Raw genomic sequence first — 19,896 nt, 5'->3', positions numbered from 1 at the left:
ATTGACAGCCTTCAGGTAGATAGAATTTCACAAAACTGTATACTGAGTTCTCCATTATGGTTGTAATGTGTATAAATTATTTCTTTAAAAGATCACTGATCATTGTCCCCTCAATTGTATAGATACTGTGCATTTGATTTCCACAAGGAATGTAGCCGTATGAGATGGGACCGACTCCAAATCCTTTTGGATTGTGTAGCAGACCAACAAGATGAGTACGGGTGAGTAGTTTTTGTACTTTGAAGATTCTGCTCACTTCCAAAAGCTATGAAAGTTATGAAACTTAGATTCAAAAGAAATTGTGACTTTCTGTTGCTATTTTATTTTAAAAGGTAATCACTGATGTTTTCTGTTTTAATAATAGTTATTTCGTGGTGGATTCTGAAGGGAAAATGATGGTACAGCAGGAAGGAACTTTCCGGACCAATTGCATTGACTGTTTAGACCGAACAAACGTAGTGCAAAGTTTGTTAGCACGCCGTTCTCTCCAGTCACAGCTTCAGGTTAGGAACATTTTACTAGGTTATGAAGTGGAGATTTAATGTTTGATCATTATCCAAGGACTCTGGTGAATCAAGTGGATTTTCTTAAGCCCCATTACAGACACTAACTTTATATTCCAGAACCATTCACTGAATTTAAATTCTATCAGCTGCCATGGTGGGATTTGAACTCCAGTCCTCACAGCATTAACCTGGGCCTCTAGATTACAAATCCAGTGACACCACCACTATGCCACTGTCTCCCCTGAATTTCAGTAGGTGATGTGTTTCAGGGTGAATGATTATAGTGACCCATCGTGTTTGAGGTATCGTTGTTAGCAAGGAGTATTTCCATTCTGTTTTAAATCCATAACTTTCAATATTAAACCACACTTTATGGTTTATAATGCTAAGTGCTGCTGTGGCACACCCTCAGCTGTTTGAATGGGGCAGAGATTGTATTTGAATGCTGATCAAGCTGTGTGTATTTCCTTGTTCCTCAAATTCTACAGTCATTGCCCATCCAAGTGTCAAAGGCAGGCAATTAATTACACAGTGTGGAAGTTATTTAAACCATAGGATGTTTAACCTGCTAGCAGAGATCCTAACCATCTGACCAAACGACCCATTTTTATATGGGGGTGGGGGTTCACTGTCAGCAGCCAATCCAGTTGTGTGGCCATCACAGCCCAGACCAGTCCTGTCCCTGTGCGCACACCACTAGCTATTTATAGCATGTTGATCAGAGACATTCTTCCATTTAATTTCTGTGCAAAATGGAGATTAATTGTGATGAGGCTCTAACAGACTCCCTCATGAAGACTGGAAGATGTATGTATGATCCGTATGGTTAAAAGCTATGTTACTTGCAGTTTAAGATATTGTGAGCACATCATTTAAAAGCAGAAAAATAATAGATGCAAATTGAACTGTAATTATCTATTGTATTATAAATCATAGAATCCTGACAGTACAGGAGGTGGCCTTTTGGCCCACTGAGTTTGCACCGACTGCAGTCCCACCCAGGCTGTATCCCCATAACCCCTCATATTTACTCTGCTAATCCCCCTAAAGCTAGGGTTAATTTGTCATGGCTAATCAGCCTAGCCCGCACATCTTTGGAGCGTGGAAGGAAACCAGAGCACCCGGAGGAAATCCACACAAACACAGGGAGAACGTGCAGATTCCACACAGACAGTGATGCGAGGCTGGAATTGAACCCGGGTCCCTGGTGCTGTGAGGCAGCAGTGCTAACCATGCGCCACCGTGTCACCCAGTATAGACAACCAGTGTAAAATGTTATATACACACACACACACACACACACACCACCAGTTATATATGACATTAAACTTGTTTTTCTATTGGTTATAGAGGCTGGGCATTCTTCATGTTGGCCAAAGAATTGAAGAACAAGCAGAGTTTGAAAAGATTTACAAAAATGGTGAGTTTCAATTCAGTTATCAAAACTCGTTCGGTGAAGTATTTTGCTTTGGAGCAGTGCACTCCTTCAGTAGTCCAGTGAGTTTATCCAATGACTAGCTGAAACATATGCCCCGGGGAGGTTTGATTTGCACTGAGCTGATTCCAGCAGTAGCAACAGTACAACTGGTTTCAAAGCATCAATGTGAAAGGGTGGGAAAGTTCATGCTTCTAACTGCTGTCCATCGCTCTCTGCTCCATGCATGTGCGCTTGGGACTGATGGGTGAGAGTTCAATGGGAATGGCTTGACTACTGCAATGCTCCCACGCTTGCTGCCAGGGATTGTGCAAGCATTGATTGTTTAGACTAGCAGAAGATGCTGAAGGAACCTTACATCAGTGTGGAGTCTGTGTCTTTGAGAAAGGAGAAAATTGGCAAGAGAAAAGTTGGGAAGAAAAATCTACCATGAAAGTAAAATCTAACTACTGTTACTTTTGTTGAATACTTTGAAGTTGTTACCTTTGACTGAAGTACTACAGCTTAGCAATTAATGTGATTTGTTCACAGCATGGGCGGATAATGCGAATGCTTGTGCCAAACAGTATGCTGGAACTGGGGCCTTAAAGACGGACTTTACAAGGTAATTATTCTCTGAGCATTAACTCTGTGGTTAGTTTATGCCTTGCATGTTTTGTGGCAAACGGGTTAATGTTGCACGGGGAAGGGAGCAGGGAAAAGGCCCTCGAGCTGTGGGATGCAAAGGAAGAAGAATCCCGTTGTGTGATTTGTGACACTGATGGATTTCCAAAGGTAGTTGGATAATTACCTGAGGAGAGAGAACTTGCAAGGCTATGGGAGGAAAAGCAGGGGCCATGGGTCTAGGTGAGTCACTCTTTCCAGTGAGCTGGTACGGGCACAACTGGCTGAATGGCCTCTCCTGTACTGTAGCCATTTTATGTTTAGTGATTAAGGAAATGGCTATGTAAATGTTTCTTTACCTCAATTTATTCTGCTTAAACCATAATTTTTTTTGTCTTTAGAAGTGTAGGATTAAAATTCTTGTTCCTAGGCCATCATAAAAGGTTTAAGATGGCGCATTAAATCTATTTGTAACAGGAAAATAAATCTCAGCCAACATGTTTTACTAGTTGAACCAAACAAGGAACCCAAGCAAAAGCAAAATACTGTGGAAGCTGAAAATCTGAAATAAAAATCTCCAGAACTGTATGCTTTTATTAAGGAGTTCAAGCATTTGTGAAAGAAATGCATCCTGAATTACATAGAATCTGTATCAGAATCATAGAATCCATACAGAAGCAGCCCATCGAGTCTGCACCAACTCTGACAGAGTATTTTGCCCAGGCCATCTTCCCCTGCCCTCTCCTCATAACCTCACACATTTACCATGGCTAATCCATCTAACCTATACATCTTGGGACACAAAGGGGCAACTCAGCATGGCCAATCCACCTCACCTGCACATCTTTGGACTGTGGGAGGAAAAACACATAGACACGGGGAGAACATGCAAACTCCACATAGACAATGACCCAAGGCCAGGATTGAACCTGGGCCCCTGGTGCTGTGAGGCAGCAGTGCCCAGAATAAACAGGCTCTCAGTCTAATTGGTATGTGCTGGTGTTTAAGCTCTGTGTGAGTTTTGTCCCTCTGCTCTATATACTATTATTCCCTTCTTCCTCAGGTGCTTCAGGACTCCCTCTTAAATTCAGAGGCAGTATTTGCTTCAGCCACTTTACATGGCAGTATGTTCCATGTTCTTGTCATTTACAGTAAAGAAGTTTCACCTAAGTTATTTGATCTCTTGGTGCAGGAGTTTTCAATCTGTGGGTCATAGAATAACACCATTTTTGGGGGTTAAGATCCTACACGATCCTAGCTGAGTTTAAAAGTATTTCACAAAGCAGAGACTGAAGGTGAACAGTGATAGTATCTCACTGAGAAACTTGTACGTTCTTTGCTCCAGAGTAGCATCTTCTGAAGGGATATTTTAAACACCTATGTGGAGATACAAAAACAGCATGTGCTCCAGTCAGCTGCATTGTATTCAATGACTCATGTTAAATACAGTGCAGTTCATCGCATACAAATACTCTGGGCTAAGTTACGAGCGCTAGCAATCAGAAAATAAGTTCACTAAGTGGGGAAGTTAAATACTGTTCAGGAATGTTTAGAATGGGTTTTCCAGAAGACACCAAGAGCTGTCATACCACATTTTAAGATGTGCCTGAAGTTGACATGGGGCAGTTATACTGCCCAGGTTCATTGAAAATGAAAGTAACTAGAAAATGTTGTGTTACCTTGTTCTCCAGACTTAAACCGTGCACTTCTGCCAAATCCTTGGCAGTTTGCCTTTTATTTTTAATATCACTCTTGCCCAGCTCCTAATCTGGAGTTTAGAGTCGGAGGTTTACAGCATGGAAACGGGTCCTTAAGCCCAACTTGTCCATTTCTGGCACAAGTATTCACTGTTTGTTTAATACACTTTTCCTTAGGACTGGAAAGAGAACCAAATGGGGTCTTGTAATGGATGGATGGAACTCAATGTTAAGATACTACAAAAATAACTTTTCAGATGGATTTAGACAGGTAAACCATTCTGTTTCACTTTCACCCTGGATCTTTACCAGCAACAGCATGTGTTGGCTGTTTTAAGCATGTTGTTCTTTCTTAATTCCTTTTTGATTATTTTGGAATGTTTTGTAAAGTCCAAAGAGAAGGACTTAAGAAAGCTGTACCTTGCTGACGAGCAGTGTTTCTGCATTGCATGTTATTCCCCTTTGTTTCACGTGCAGTTGGGAACTATCATTGCTTGCCCCCTAACACTACCGTCATTAATCCTCCATCCATTCACACTTTGGGACATGTATATTTCTGCAAACTGTCACTAAGGAGCTTAGAATCATAGAATCCCTACAGTACAGAAGGAGGCTGTTTGACTCATTGAGCCTGCACCAACCACAATCCCACCCAGGCCATGTCCCACAATCTATGTAATTACCCTGCCAATCCCCCTGACACTAAGGGACAAATTTGCCATGGCCAATCCACTAACCCACACATCTTTGGAATGTGGGAAGAAACCGTAGCATATGGGGAGAACATGGAAACGCCACACAGACAGTGAGCCGAGGCCAGAATTGAACCCAGGTCCCTGGTGCTAGCTAGCTACTGTGTCACCCAGATTACTCAGAACTGACATTTGCTTTCTTTTTGAGCATTCCTAATGCTCTACGGAGTTAATTCTGTTCAAAGACAGATCCCACATCTTCAATCTTCTCTAGCCCCTTCATTACCCTTGTAGATAACGTATCGGAAAGAAAGTCCTGACAGGGAATCCTCCCTCTCTCAACATTCCCTGCCCCACCTTTCTCTCTTCCGCATCCCCTCCCCGCCCAGCCTCAACTTTCAAACAATCACATGTCTAAGTCCTTGCAATTGTTTGAAATTTGGCGTTCTTGCATTTGTCCTGAAGAGTGCAAGATGAAAAGCTTCAGCAACACATCTCTCTTTCCGGCAAGATTCAAATTCTTTATGGTCTAGGGACTGTCTGAACTAGTAACGCATTCTGTATGTTGTTATTGTTGCAGGATTCCATAGACCTATTCCTTGGAAACTACGTTGTGGATGAGGCTGACTCTTTAGCCTTTTTGCACGACCAGAAAGAGTGGCGATTCCTAGCCGTGAGTTTGAAGATGATCATTCATTTTGATAAACCATTTACAATTGAGCAGCACCCCGGTTACAATTCAAGTCTGTGCATCATTATTACATTGGCAAAATAAAATGGATGTTGCCTCTGTGACATGTTTGCTTCACCTGTGGGTTTTAGCACAGTTATCGTGGTATTTAATTGCCGTGGAAAGAATTTGACAGCTACTGGAGTGTCTCAAACTGCTCATGATCAGTTAATTACAAGTAGAGCCAGCCCTGACATCATGGTACAAGAAATACGGTGATCAGAAACAAAGGTTGGGGGTGAAGAGGCATTAACACAGGAAATTCTGTTCCAATTTTGATACAGATTTTGTGTAGTTTCAATAATCTCGCATTCAGGCAGTGTTGCTTCAATGTCAATGTGAAGAAGCAGTCGTGCTGGGATTACTTGGCATAGAAAGTGGAGATGTTGATAAAGCAATATAGTATATTTAGTATTGGTATTTGAACCAACGTAGGCAGGAACGCAACGGACTCTGGTAAATGTTATTCTTCTCCTTTCACAGCTGCCTATTATCATGGTCGTGGCTTTCTCGATGTGTATCATCTGCTTACTGATGGCAGGTGAGTAAAAATGTTGAAATCAAGAGTAATATCCAATGCAAATGTTACTATTTTCCTGCATTTTTGGATTTAACTTACTTTTTCATTCACGGAATGGGGGAATTGCTGGAAAGACCAGCATTTTTGTCAATCGCATTTTCCCTGAGAAGATGGCGAGCTGTCCGCTTCGAACCACTGCTGTCCATGTGGTGTAGGTGCACATACCGTGCCGATAAGTAGGGATTGCCAGGATTTTGACCCAGCGACAGTAAAGAGATGGTGGAGCAGTTCTGGGTCAGGATGCTGGTGTTCCCATGTGCTAGCTGCCCTTGTCCTTGGAGGTTGCAGTTTGGAAGGTGCTGTTGAAACAGCCTTGAAGAGTTAGTGCATTGCATCTTGTAGATGGTACACACTGCTGTCATGCTATACAAATGGTGGAAGGAGTGAATGTTTAAGGTGGTGGCTGGGGCACCAGTGGGCTGCTTTGTCCTGGATGGCATTGAGCTTCTTGAGCATTGTTGGAGCTGCACTCACCCAGGCAAGTGGCAAGTATTCCATCACATTCCTGACCTGTCCCTTGAAGATGGTAGACATGCTTTGGGAAGTCAGAAGGCCTTAGAATTTGCACCATCTAACTGTAAACACAATACTTATGTGGTTGGTCCACCTCAGTTTCTGGTTAATGGTAACCTCCAGGATGTGGAAGATGGGACATTCAACATATTAATCCTAATGAATATCAAATGGAAGTCTGTTAGATTCTCGCCTGTTCGAGGTAATCCTTGCCTGGCACTTAAGTGGCAAGCAACATCCAAGCCACATATCAGTCTGGCCTGAATTTTGCGCGGCACAGGCTGCATTGTTATCTGAAGAGTTGCGAATGGCGCTGAACACTGCAATCATCAGCAAACATTCCTACTTGATAGAGGAAAGGTCATGGATGAAGTAGTTGAAAATGGCTGGACCTCGCACACAGCCCTGAGGAACTCCTGCCGCGACATCCATGGAATGAGATGATTAAATTAATCCAATTAAACAATTTAGGTGTAAAGAGTTTAAAATTCAGAGCTTTCATTTTCCCCTTGCATTGCTGCTGTCAGATCCCTGAATCTGTTCAAGAACTTTTGTACTCAGTGGGTGAATCCGAGGAATATGTTTGTCAATTGATTCCCGGCTTGGGTGACTATCTGTGTGGAGTTTGCACATTCTCCCCGTGTCTGCGTGGATTTCCTCTGGGTGCTCTGGTTTCCTCCCACAGTCCAAAATGTGCAGGTTAGGTTGATTAGCCGTGCTAAATTGCCCCTTAGTGTCCCGGGATGCGTAGGTTAGAGGAATTAGTGGGGTAAATATGTGGAGTTGTGGGGAAAGGATCTGGGTGGGATTGTTGTCGGTGCAGACTCTTTAGATTGAATGGCCTCCTCCTGCATTGTAGGGTTTCTATGAATTCACCCTGACTGAGGCAAAACCACAGTGATTTATCTGATTAAAGATAGAACCATTAAAAACCATGTTTGTTTAGACAGGATTGACTCTGAATGGGACCATCCCACTTTCAAAATGGGTGATTTTCTGTTGGATCTTGTGTGGTGATGGAGCAGGAGGAGGCTGGGGGAGGAGACAGGTAAATCTCCTGCTCCCAAGTGACTGAAATTTAAAAAGAAGAATGGGAAATAATATAAACAAAAACAATGATATCCCAAAATAATTAATTGTAATAGAGAAAAGGAGGAGGGTAAGGAAAATAAATAGCAGTTGATGGGTGGACTGGATTGATATTATGTGCCTATGTTTGGGAGTACAGGATGACGTTTTATCAAAACTTTTCATCTTGCACTTACCAGGACAATCACAAGAATACTGATGTCAAGCTTGTTCGCCACACTGTCAAGGTTATTAGGGGACATTGGTGAACGTGCCCGAAAGGATGCCAGAACTGAGAATTTATCTTCTTCTTGAATTCTGTGTCCAAAGACACATCCAACTCAAAGCACTGTCACCACCTCCAGCTAGGGTAAAGAGGCAGGTCCCGGACCTACCCCAGCCAGAATGATGATCGAACCCCGTGCTATTAGCATCAATCTATTTCACACTGACTGGAGTTGAACCCAAGTCCCTGGTACTGTGAGGCAGCAGTGCTGTGACGAGATGGTCGGTAGTCTCAGCAGGAGGAGAAAGCTTTGTGTGGCACCCTGTTGCTGTGTAATGACATTATTTCTAGGTTTTCTCAAGTTCAATGTTAGTTAAAGCATTCATTGTTGGAGACTTAGTTAATCAGACCCAGGCTCTAAAATTGAAAATTTGCTATTAGAATTTTCAGTAATTACAGCTGCTGGTTCTCATGGTTAAAATCTGCTGTCGCTGTTTCAATTGTGACTGTTCTTCACACTTGAATTTTTTTTCTTTGGACATGGCATTAGGTGACACCTGGACGGAGACCTTGGCTTACGTGCTGTTCTGGGGGAGTGCGAGCTTCGGAACTGCTGCAGTCATTCTCTTCAACGGCAAGGAGTTTGTCGATGCACCAAAGCTGGTTCAGAAAGAAAAGATGGACTGAATTTGTACCTGTGGAAAGCAGCTTGGCCGCCAAGATTCTGTGCAAATGTGGAGGATCTTCTGACCTGCTTTCCACAACCCCAGGCGCTGGGTGTTTTTTTTCCTCTTTACAGTCGATTTCTAATGGTGGAACTAACGGGTGCGTTCTGCAGCCAGAGTTGGGTCATTCAGCCTTAGCCAAGATAAACTTTCTCTTCCTTCGTCATCCTGAACGATTTTAAGAACCACAGTGGTGAAATGTAAAGGAACAAAAAAAAATTCCTCCTCGTGCGATCTTCCTATTTGATATCCAAAAAAAAGTGTATAAAAAAAAACAAACTCGGGTGTTTCATACAGGGTAGCGGTTCAAATCCAGCAGGGCTTAATTCTTTTCTTCTTCCAGTCAGCTTATTTGTGTCACATGTATCATGAGAGAGCGACACAGCGGTGTACCATCTTTGCGGAAATGAGTCATTGCTTCCACACTACAAGCTTGTTGAATTCAAAGTTCTGTGTAACAGTTTGGACATCGACGTGTTGCATGATCTCGGTTCTTTCAGTCCAGTGTTTAAAGCTAATGCTGCTCTCTCTCGTCCTTTATGCAGAGGATGGAACTTTTAGGTAGGGGCTGTAATTTACCTGCAAAACTGTACAGTGAGTTTTAGACAAATATGGAATTTGTATTATGTTTCCAATCAACTGTATATCTTGTTTTTCCAAGTTGTGCATTATTCTCTTTTCATTTTAGTATAAATATATCATAGTTGAAATCTGCTCTTTTTTTTACATTTGTTTGAGTCTCTCTTCTAATTCAAGTATTATGATGGTATTTAAATGTTAACAAAACTGTTGAAATACTCAATGAAAGTTTATGAATTTGTCGCTATTAGCAAAATAATGCACTCAGATTCACCTTATAATTCCCCCATACGGTGCCTAGCTTATCAGTTCATTTATCTTTTCTTTTAACATATTTAAATGTGTCTTTAAAATCATCCAGTAAATTGCTGTGGATGCCATCAACCATTTCATCCAGTCACCTTCGGTGGCGATGTATAAAACAGGGTTGAAACTGTAGCAGAGTGGCAAATTTGCAAAACGCCTTTCAACTGTAATGCAATCATTGAGGTAGAAGGTGATTCAATCTGTGTATTTTGCAAATTGCGAGCATGAATTGTTCTTCAGAATTGGAACTGTGCAATGTGTCGTAAGCGATTAGGTCAGATATTGACATCCAGGACTGTGTTGGGAGCAACTTCTATTTATACAAGTGAATCTCTCATCAGTTTTTGAACTATTTCCATTCCATTGTCCTGCTATGTATTATGTTTTGCGTCCCCTTTTTGGAGTAACAAATAAATTGAAGTAGGAATTAAGATTTTCATTGACTTTTCTTTCAGTTTGTTGATAATACAATCATTGATACAGCTTTGAACTCAGCCACAAGAACAGGTCAGAGGCTGGGTAATTCTGTAGCGATTGACACACCTTCCAATTCACCAATGCGTTCGATGAGCACAAAATACTGCGGATACTAGAATCTGAAATGCAAACAGAATAATCCTGGAAAAGCTCAGCAGGTCTGACAGCATCTGTGAAGAGAGAATAGAGCCAATGTTTTGAGACTGGATGAGCTCTAACAATGGGTCATCAAGACTCAATGTTTCTCTCCACAGATGCTGTCAGATGTGCTGAGATTTTCCAGCATTTTCTGTTCGTGCGTCACCGATGCTTTCCACAATTTACAAGGCACAAGTCAGGAATACTCTCCAATTATTTTGCTGATCAAACAACATTAAAGAGTCATGACACTGTACAAGAGAAGACAGCCTGCTTTATTGGCACCTTATCCACCAACTTAAAATGTTCCAGATGAGCCAAAAACCTGATCATTCACCATTCTTTCTAATTTTTTTTAAATAAGAATTCATTATAATAAACAAATAAATAGAAGTTATAATAATTGTTACTGTAAGACACTGCAAATATTTTTGACCAGATAAAAGGTTCACAACATCATGATAGGAGAATTCTCAGCAAATAAATAATTTTGAATTTTACTAAGTGAAAATAGCCACATGCACCACAGACATTCCCTCTTCCACCTTCACAGGATTTCACAGTAACTTCATTGCAGTGTTAATATAAGCCTTACTTGTGACTAATAAATAAACTCTTCCGTTGGGAAAAAGACACAAAAGTCTGAGGTCACATGCTAACCGACTCAAGAACAGCTACTTCCCTGCCGCTGTCAGACTTTTGAATAGACTACCTCACATTAAGTTGATCTTTCTCTACACTGTAGCTATGGCTGTAACACTACATTTTGCACCCTCTCCTTTCCTTCTTTGTGAACAGTATGCTTTGTCTGTATAGTGCGCAAGAAACAATACTTTTCACTGTATGCTAATACATATGACAGTCCAAAGATGTGTGTTACATTAATGGGACATGTCCGTTGGCATCAGGGGCATTAGTATGGTGGGGTGGGAATGGGCCTCGGTGGGATTGTAATCGGTGCAGACTTGATGGGCCAAATGGCAGCCTCCTGTACTGTCGGGATTGTATGAATAACTCACTTTGCGCATGCTCTATTCAGAAACGGCCGGCCGCCGGCATCCCATTCATGCCCAATGTTGGGCGGGACTTGATGCCGGTGCCTTGCGCACGCTCAGTGTTGGGAATACTGAGGACGGCATCCTGCGCATGCTCATTGCTGAGGCCGGCACCCCACGCATGCCCTGCTAGGCACGTTGCGGCCGGCACTCCATACATGCTCAGTGCTGAGCGGGCAGCCGGCACTCCGCACGTGCTCAGTGCTAGGCACGCTGAGGCCGGCACTCCACGCGTGCTCGGTGCTGGGCGGGCTGCCGGCACTCGCGCATGCTCATTGCTGGGCGGGCTAAGGCCGTCTCAATTCCGCGGCTTCCCGGGGACAATCCGCCGCCATCATGAAGCTGGTCCGGTAAGCGGCGGCATCGGAGGCTGGGGAAGGGCGGCCCTGGGTGTACACTCACCGATTGGGGGGATATGAGGAAGGGGGGGAAGCCGCGGCCGGAGTCTAGGCCTGGGGCCTCAGGCAGCAGCTGCAGCCGGCGGAAGTCTTGGGGAGCCGGGCCGCCGGCGCGGGGAGAAGCCGGTGCTCAGAGGCCTGGGCCTAGGGAGCGCTGCAGCCCGGACTGGAGGTTCCCAATCCAGGCGTAGGGCCAGGGGCTGCTCCTGGTCTGATTGATTCTGCACAGCTGCTAGTGGACGGAGCAGGGCCGGGCTCTCTCCCTCCCTTTGTGTCTACAGCATTTCCAAAGGCTTTCAATACAAACACACACTGCCCCTGTCTGCCTTTCAACTCCCCAATCCCACCAACTCGCAGCCTTGCTGTTCAACTGCAGGGTGCATCACTCACTCTGCTCCTTCCTCCTGGTACCTACACACACAGTCACTGATCCCTCTACAGCCATGGACGAGTGGTCAACAAGTAACTGCCCAACTTTGTGCCCTGCTGCTGCCACCATACATAGCTCCTCACCATCCCTCCTGCCACCATCACTGGGTGGTCAGTAAGGAGCAGCCCAGCTCCATCCCCACCCCACCCCACAACTATACCCATAGTTGGGCAGTCAGCAAGGGATGCTCACCATCTCAAGTGGTCAGCAAGAGACTGCCCAGCTCCATGCCAACTACCATACCCATAGCTGGGTTGGCGGGGGGGGGTGGGTGGAATGGTCAGCAACACAGTACGCAGCTCCTCGCCATCTCTCTTTGCAGCCATGCCTACAGCTGGACAATAGGCTGAGCAATAAATAAAGGGGTGCCCAACCTCTACCACTGCACATTCTCCCCGTTGTGGCCTGTTCAGTCCAGTCAATATTTGCTTTTCAATGAGTTGTAACATGAGTGTGAAGCCTTTCCCATCCACCTTCTGGGCTCTTTTGTTTTGTCTACAGATTCTAATCCCACCCTCCTCAGTCTCAGACCGTCAGTAACCTTGCTGTTCTGTTTGGCCCTCAGCTGAGTTTTAGACCCACCAATCCAGTCTCACCAAACCACCTCTGTAATGTTGACTGTCCCTGCTTTCTGATGCTGAACATCATCCCTACCTTTTATCAATGGCTGTAATAATCTGCTAGCTGTATTCTATTTATCTGAACCAGGTTGAATTCATCACACCTATCCTGTATCCTCATCTCCAGCACTGTATCTATTATTCAACAATTCACTTTCAAAAACTGATTCAATATTCCACTCGTTTCTTTACAAACTCCTTCACTGCAGTTTTCACTATCCCCACATTGCTCTATCTTCATCCCTGCTCCAGCATTGGTGAAGAAGCATTCAGCTGTCTTGCCTTATCTAAGGCACTCCATCTCTTGACCTTTGAAGCACTCTTTGAACAATCCTTTGGTTGCTCTGTCCTGTTTCCTGTCCACTTTCCCTTCAAAGTGGCTTAAGAAAATTTAAGCTGTGTTAAAGCCAGGTGTAAATGTGTGATGTCGTCAAGGGATAATGAACAGGGCCTGCCTGATATTGATAAATGTGGTGCGACTAAGTTTGCATACTGGGGTAAGAGAAGCAGTTAGATTCGTAGGATCAAGATAGCTATTGGACCACTGTGAAGGCAGAGTGAATGATGATGTGTTGCAGCCTCATCTAGCTGTGAGATTTGACGTATTGCAGAGTGCTTTAGAAGGCCTTGGGCACTGCCATGAGAGCACAAGAAATAGGAGTAGTCCATTCGGCCTAACAAGACTACTCTGCCATTCAATACAATTGTGGCTGTTCTCGGGTTTCTACTACTGCCCGCTCCCCATGTTCTTCCATCCCAAAACCAGAAATCCATCCATCCCACTCTGAAATATATTTACAATGCAACTTCCACTACCCTATGAGGTAGAGAAAACTGTCATTTTATGAAGCAGCACATTAATAGATTTGTTGCATTGCTATGTCTGCCTTGGTTCAGTAATTATTGCTAAACCTATGATGCAAAGCTTTGGAACAGCGATGATGGATTGACATAGTTTACGTTTCTGCACTGTGTTAAATCTTCAGGCTCAGTTGGTGCAATGTTCTCTAATTTGTCCCATCCCTTGTGGAATGCAGCAACATCGAGTAATTGTGGTTGATGTGTGCTACCAGTAGAAACACAAATAATGTGATGTATGGTGGCATAGTGGTTAGTGTAGCTGCCTCACATCGCCAGGGACCCAGGTTCAATTCCAGCCTTGGGTGACTGTGCGGAGTCTGCACGTTCTCTCTGTGTCTGCGTGGGTTTCCTCTGGGTGCCCAACCACCCTCCAGAGATGTGTTGGGTTAGGTTGATTGGCCGTGCTAAATTCCCCTTTAGTGTCAGCAGTTAGTGGGGTAAATGGTCAGGGTTAGATGCAGACTCAAGGGCTGAATGGCCTCCTTCTGCACTGTAGGAATTCTGTGATATATTTTTCAAAAGTTACCATCAGTAGGAAGAAGAAGGGCTACCTCCCTCACTCATGACACAGACACTAGTTCACATATAACCAGAATCACTGTGTTCCAAAGCAGGGTCTTGTTGGATGTTTACTCAATTTCTGTCTCCACAGATGCTGCTAGACCGGCTGAGTTGTTCCAGCATTTTCTCTTTATTATTTCAGATTTACTGGATTCAATTCTAAATTTACTGTGGTGGCATTTGAATTCTCAACCTCTAGGTTGCAAGTTTAGTACCATAACCAGTGCACTGCTGTGCATGAGAGAGTCATTTGCTTGTTTTTATTGTTGTAGCTGCCTTTTATTCATTTGACGGAGCAAATTTGAATGGGTTCAAGACGAGAAAAGGAACTTTTGTTTCAGTTTGAATGTGGAAAAGGCAGCTTTTATTTTTTTCAGCTTGTTGCGTTTTTCCTTGTTTACAATGGCCATGAATGGAGGGAAAATTGCTCAGTCACATCAACAAACATAGGCAGAGATAAAGTGTCCATGAATTTGCAGTGGATTTGGTCTTGTGAACCAGAGGGTGAAAATTAGTGTCACGGTCTCCCTGTAGACTAAATGAATTTTGATTTGATTTAATATTGTTGCATGTATTGGGATACAGTGAAAAGTATTGTTTCTTGTGCGCTATACAAACAAAGTGTACCATTCATAGAGTACATAGGGGAGAAGGAAAGGAGAGGGTGCAGAATGTAGTGTTACAGTCACAGCTAGGGTGTAGAGAGAGATCAACGTTGTGTGAGGCAGTTCCATTCAAAATGGTGGCAGGGAAGAAGCTGTTCTTGCGCCAGTTGGTACGTGTTGAAAACTACATTTGGGGAAGACAGTGTTCTGGTGAAAAGAAAATGGGATCCTTGGAGAGAATGACTTGACGTTTTTGAGAAAGCGGTGACATTTGAGCAGTATCTGTGCACAGAGAAACAGAGTTAGTGTTTCAGGCTAATGAATTTTCAGTAGAACTGGCCATGCATGATTGCACTCTCCCTGTTCCACTGGGAATGGAACTGTTGGTGATGTGGGGAATATTAATGTTAACTCAACACTGAAGAGTCCATTCTAACTTGCTATAACTTACCTCAATGTAGATTTGCCACCATTTCATAGGCACTAGATGTCAGCCAGATTTGATTTGATTTATTATTGTCACATGTATTAACATACAGTGAAAAGTATTGTTTCTTGTGTGCTCTACAGACAAAGCATACTATTCATAGAGAAGGAAAGGAGAGAATGCAGAATGTAGTGTTACAATCATAACTAGGGTGTAGAGAAAGATCAAGTTAATGAGTTGATAGAGTGGAGTGATGTACTAGTCTAGAATTAATTTATATATCTTTCACATAAACACAGCCATAAGTTGATTGACTCTTGAATGTTTTAACGGGGGTGTTGCGTGCTTTAACGGGGGTGTCCTTTCTACAGATTCCTGATGAAGCTGAGTCATGAGACTGTGACCATTGAGCTGAAGAATGGAACTCAGGTACACGGAACTATCACAGGTAAGGAGAAATGTCACAACAGTTGTTGGTGGTTTATGTGGGAACCAGGAGTGACCCATTAAGCGGGCAGCACAGTGGCAGAGTTGTTAGCACTGCTGCCTCATAGCGCCAGGGACCCGGAGTCAATTCCCGGCTTGGATCACTGTCTGTGCGGAGTCTACATGTTCTCCCATGTCTGTGTGGGTTTCCTCCAGGTGATTTTTGATTTGATTTATTATTGTCACGTGAATTAACATACAGTAATAAGTATTTCTTGCGTGCTATACAGACAAAGCATATTGTTCATAGAGAAGGAAAGGAGAGAGTACAGAATGTAGGGAAGCATAAAATGAGAGTAAAAGATAGAATTAGAGGGTATGCTGGACACAGCTGCAGTGCCATCTTGGAAACCTCTGGTTTCCTCCCACCAAGGTGTGCGAGTTAGGTGAATTGGCCATGCTAAGTTGCCCCTTAGTTCCCAGGATGGGTAGGTTAGAGGGATTAGTGGGGTAAATATGTGGGGTATGGGATAAGGGCTGGGTGGGATTGTTGTTGGTGCAGACTCGATGGGCCAAATGGCCTCCTTCTGCACTGTAAGGTTTCTGTGATTTATTTCCCGGTGCAGTTGTGGGGAACATTTAACTCTGTAAATGCAGGGCACCAATACTAGAAGGGAGATGAAACCCATCCTGAGTTAGGGCTCCTACAGGGACGTTTCATTCAACAGCAGGCAGACAGTCTAAAGACAAGAAATGGTGACTGGCCTTTCAGTTTGAAACAGCTTGGCACAAAGTATTTTTCAGCCATCAGCTTTCGGAATAAGAATTATTCTACAAATTAATTGGCTTTGGAATCTCTCCTGTCATTAACCAAATTGTGAATAGTTTACTCAGAATTGGAGGCTCTTATTATTAAACTGTCTCAGTTGTCTAACTGTGGGGGCACAGTGGTTAGCACTGCTGCCTCACAGCACTAGGGACCCAGGGTCGATGCCTTGCTTGGGTCTCTGTCTGTGTGGAGTTTGCACGTTCTCCCGTGTCTGCATGGGTTTCCTCTGGGTGCTGTGGTTTCCTCCCACAGTCCAAAAGACATGCTGGTTAGGTGCATTGGCCATGCCAAATTCTCCCTCAGCGATGGGTCATACTTGGGCTGCTCTTGAATGTTTCGAGATTGGCCTAGTGCTTCATGTCGTTAGTGTGTGCTTAAACTGGACCAGATGCTGGGCAACACGACAGCTCAGTGACTGTCACTGTTTGCTGTGCAGACACATGGATTTGGGCCGGTGACTGTGGGAGTTTGCGCATTCTCCCTGTGCTTATGTGGGTTTTCTCTGGGTGCTCTGGTTTCCTCCCAAAGATGTGCTATTAGGCTAATTGGAAGTAATAAATTGTCCCTAAATTAGTTTCCCTCAATGTGGATTGCCATAAAAACAATAGATAAGGGTCATGGTTGGAGGGGGGGACTGGTAATATTAAAATGGCGGCGTGGGCTCGTTGGGCCGAAGGGCCTGTTTCCTGGGCTGTTTTTGTTCTTTATTCTTTGTTCTTTGTACCTGAACAGACGCTGGTGTGGCGATTAGCGGATTTCCACAGTAACTTCATTTCAGTGTGAATGTAAGCCTACTTGTGACCAATAAATAAATAAACTTTAATTCAGGCACTGTATCAATCTCAAACTGACTAATCGATTCTATGATCCCTTCATCTTTAATAGGTTGTGTCAGTTTTCCATTATCTATACTCTGTATTCACTAAATTTATTAATATCAGCTTCATTGTTACTATTAATCAATTTGCTCTTAAAAACAATCTCCAGGTGTGGATGTCAGTATGAATACTCATCTGAAAGCTGTGAAGATGACATTAAAGAACAGGGAACCTGTGCAGTTGGAAACACTGAGTATCCGAGGAAACAACATCCGCTACTTTGTTCTCCCAGACAGCTTGCCCTTGGACACACTGCTTGTTGATGTTGAGCCCAAAGTCAAATCAAAAAAGAGAGAAGCAGGTATGGTGTTTGCTGGGAATTCATTGGGGTGTTTGGCTATGAATATTAAATCATCCTTCAAACCACACCTCATTTTGAACACCGGCTGACCACGTTTGAGTGACAGATTTCTTTTGTCAGCAGCTGGGTTTTAGTCTGACTCAAGTTTAATGGGCATTTTTGCTTCTGGGTTTGGAGTCAGCTTGTGCTAGCTTTAATCCCACCTCACAAACGGTTTCAAGGCACATTCTGTTGTCTGGCGGGGAATAATATTGGAGTATTAAGGAATGGACTCAGGTAACCTTTAAAGCAGAGCTTCCTATCCACAGATGAGGTTTTGGTTAAGTATGTTCCCCATAATCCTTGATTCCCTTACTGATTAAGAATATGTCTATCTCAGCCTTGAACATACTTAACCAAAATCTCATCTTCCAATAGGAAGCTCTGCTGTAAACCCAACCTGAGGCGTAGCTTTAAACTCAACATGGGTTGGGTTCAAAGCAGAGCTTCATATTGGCAGATGATATTTTGGTTAAGTATCTCAAGGCTGAGATAGACATGTTCTTAATCGTAGGGGAATCAAGGATTATGGGGATAAGATGGGAAAGTGGATTTGAGGATTATCACATCAATCGTGATCATCAAGCAAACTTGATGGGCTAAATAGCCTACTGCTCCTCTATCGTATGGCTCTATAGAGCTAGCTGATTTCTCACACCCAGGGGCCCCTTTAATTCCTCAGCTTTAGAATCTTAACAGTACAGAAGATGCCTTTCGGCTCATTGAGTCCGTGCCAATAGACGAGAAACTCCTGGCCTCGTAGCAAATTTCGTTAACCAGCATTTGGACCGTTGCCTTGAATGTTGTGACATGCCAAGTGCTCAGCCAGGTACTTTTTAAAGGATGTGAGACAACCCATCTTTACTACCTTCAGATTAACAGACTGCTCCCTGAGATCCGATTGCTGCTGCAAAGATAAGCCCGTTAATAGGTAGAAGTCTGGTTTATCTTTTGGATAGAGCCTGACTTTTCATCAACAACCCAGCACTCAAATCCTCACCTCCCTGCCCCATCCATAGCAAACTGAAGCATCAAGCATTAGCCCAACCTAGCCTGGTCTTCTCACCAACAAGAACCCCTGCTGAACAACTGAAGCCTCTAATCCCCAACCTCATCCACTGAGCAGCTCTCCTTATTCACTCTGGTCATGCTGAGTCTGAGCCATCGCAATGGGGCCACACTGGCTAACGGTTCGAACAGCAGTGGCTTATGACATGTTTGAATTTTTTATTGTATTTAATCTACACTCTAAATGGCTAGGATCTGGATTTCCAAAATGATGAGGGGTGAAATGGTTCACCCCGGTCTCTATGCTTAGTCTTTAAATTCTCCTTGTCTGTTCATTATGTAGTCAAATTGCCACCAATGTGTAAATGTACAAAAGAAAACTTATTGAAATAAAATCTGAATATTTTAGAGAAAAATAGCTACTAAAATTCATATGGCCTTGAAGTGAGAATTTGTGAAGATGCTGGTGAGGTATTAACTCCAGTGCACTGACTCCTTACCATTTCAAAATGACACTGTGCTCCTATCATATTGCTGCAGGTCTTGGTTCATTTTAACTAACAACTTCTTCCCGTTTTATCTGACAGTTGCTGGCCGAGGCAGGGGGAGAGGTCGAGGCCGGGGAAGAGGACGCGGGAGAGGACGGGGAGGACCAAGGCGATAATGTTCTGTTCTGTTTTGTGGAGACATTTGCCGTTGATGTTTGTACAAGTTTTGTTTACTCAAGAATTTTTGCATTATTTTTGTTTTTAATAAACTTAATTCACATCAATTTGTTTCCCCACTGTTATGTTCTACTGATGGCACCATTAAAATTCAGCAAAAGATAAAAAGCCACTTTTTAGCCTAATCTTTATATTTTAAGGTCTTAATATCTCAGGTGGTCCTGTTATTTGGCAGCAAAATTAAATGGAACTAATTTAAATTGGTCAGGAATTGATTGAAGTGACACATTTATTGCAGAAGAACATAAGAATTGGGAACATGTAGAGATCACATGGCCAGTGGAATCTGCTCCACCTTTCAACGTGATCGTGACTGAGCTTTGGCTTTGACACCATTTCCCCAATTTTCTTGAGACTCTAAAAATCTATTTCGGTCTTAACTGAAAATGCCCAAAATTTATCTAAAGCAATGAAAGTGGAAGCTCTTGGGCCGTTTGGCTTGCATTAGTTGTCCCCAA

General features: G+C 43.3%; 2 protein-coding genes across 3 annotated transcripts in view; both read left to right on the top strand.

The window, feature by feature from the left end:
- sacm1lb (SAC1 like phosphatidylinositide phosphatase b) overlaps positions 1–10,091 on the top strand; it is a 55,589-nt gene extending 45,498 nt beyond the window's left edge. For both annotated transcript variants that reach the window (XM_080201819.1, XM_080201811.1), the window contains 8 exons: positions 123–221; positions 365–503; positions 1,857–1,926; positions 2,473–2,545; positions 4,419–4,512; positions 5,514–5,606; positions 6,147–6,204; positions 8,601–10,091. In XM_080201819.1, coding sequence (XP_080057945.1) covers positions 123–221; positions 365–503; positions 1,857–1,926; positions 2,473–2,545; positions 4,419–4,512; positions 5,514–5,606; positions 6,147–6,204; positions 8,601–8,737 — 763 coding nt within the window. In that variant the 3' untranslated portion in view covers positions 8,738–10,091. The remainder of the gene's footprint in view (positions 1–122; positions 222–364; positions 504–1,856; positions 1,927–2,472; positions 2,546–4,418; positions 4,513–5,513; positions 5,607–6,146; positions 6,205–8,600) is intronic.
- Positions 10,092–11,571: 1,480 nt separating this feature from the next.
- Positions 11,572–19,485, top strand: snrpd1 (small nuclear ribonucleoprotein D1 polypeptide). The gene is made up of 4 exons (XM_080215162.1): positions 11,572–11,680; positions 15,604–15,680; positions 17,475–17,666; positions 19,301–19,485. The coding sequence occupies exons 1-4, from the start codon at positions 11,667–11,669 to the stop codon at positions 19,375–19,377; spliced, it is 360 nt and encodes a 119-aa protein (XP_080071288.1). The 5' UTR covers positions 11,572–11,666; the 3' UTR covers positions 19,378–19,485.
- Positions 19,486–19,896: the final 411 nt, after the last annotated feature.

The sequence above is a fragment of the Carcharhinus amblyrhynchos genome, chromosome 2 (assembly GCF_965287045.1).
Source record: "Carcharhinus amblyrhynchos chromosome 2, sCarAmb.v2.hapA, whole genome shotgun sequence".
Lineage (NCBI taxonomy): Eukaryota > Metazoa > Chordata > Chondrichthyes > Carcharhiniformes > Carcharhinidae > Carcharhinus > Carcharhinus amblyrhynchos.
This window is presented reverse-complemented; position numbering and strand designations above follow the sequence as displayed.

Excerpts from the sequence above, each read along its gene's own strand:
- snrpd1 (XM_080215162.1), top strand. Across the intron at positions 15,681-17,474 it reads GGTACACGGAACTATCACAG|GTGTGGATGTCAGTATGAAT; the intron begins GTAAGGAGAAAT and ends AACAATCTCCAG. Across the intron at positions 17,667-19,300 it reads ATCAAAAAAGAGAGAAGCAG|TTGCTGGCCGAGGCAGGGGG; the intron begins GTATGGTGTTTG and ends TTTATCTGACAG.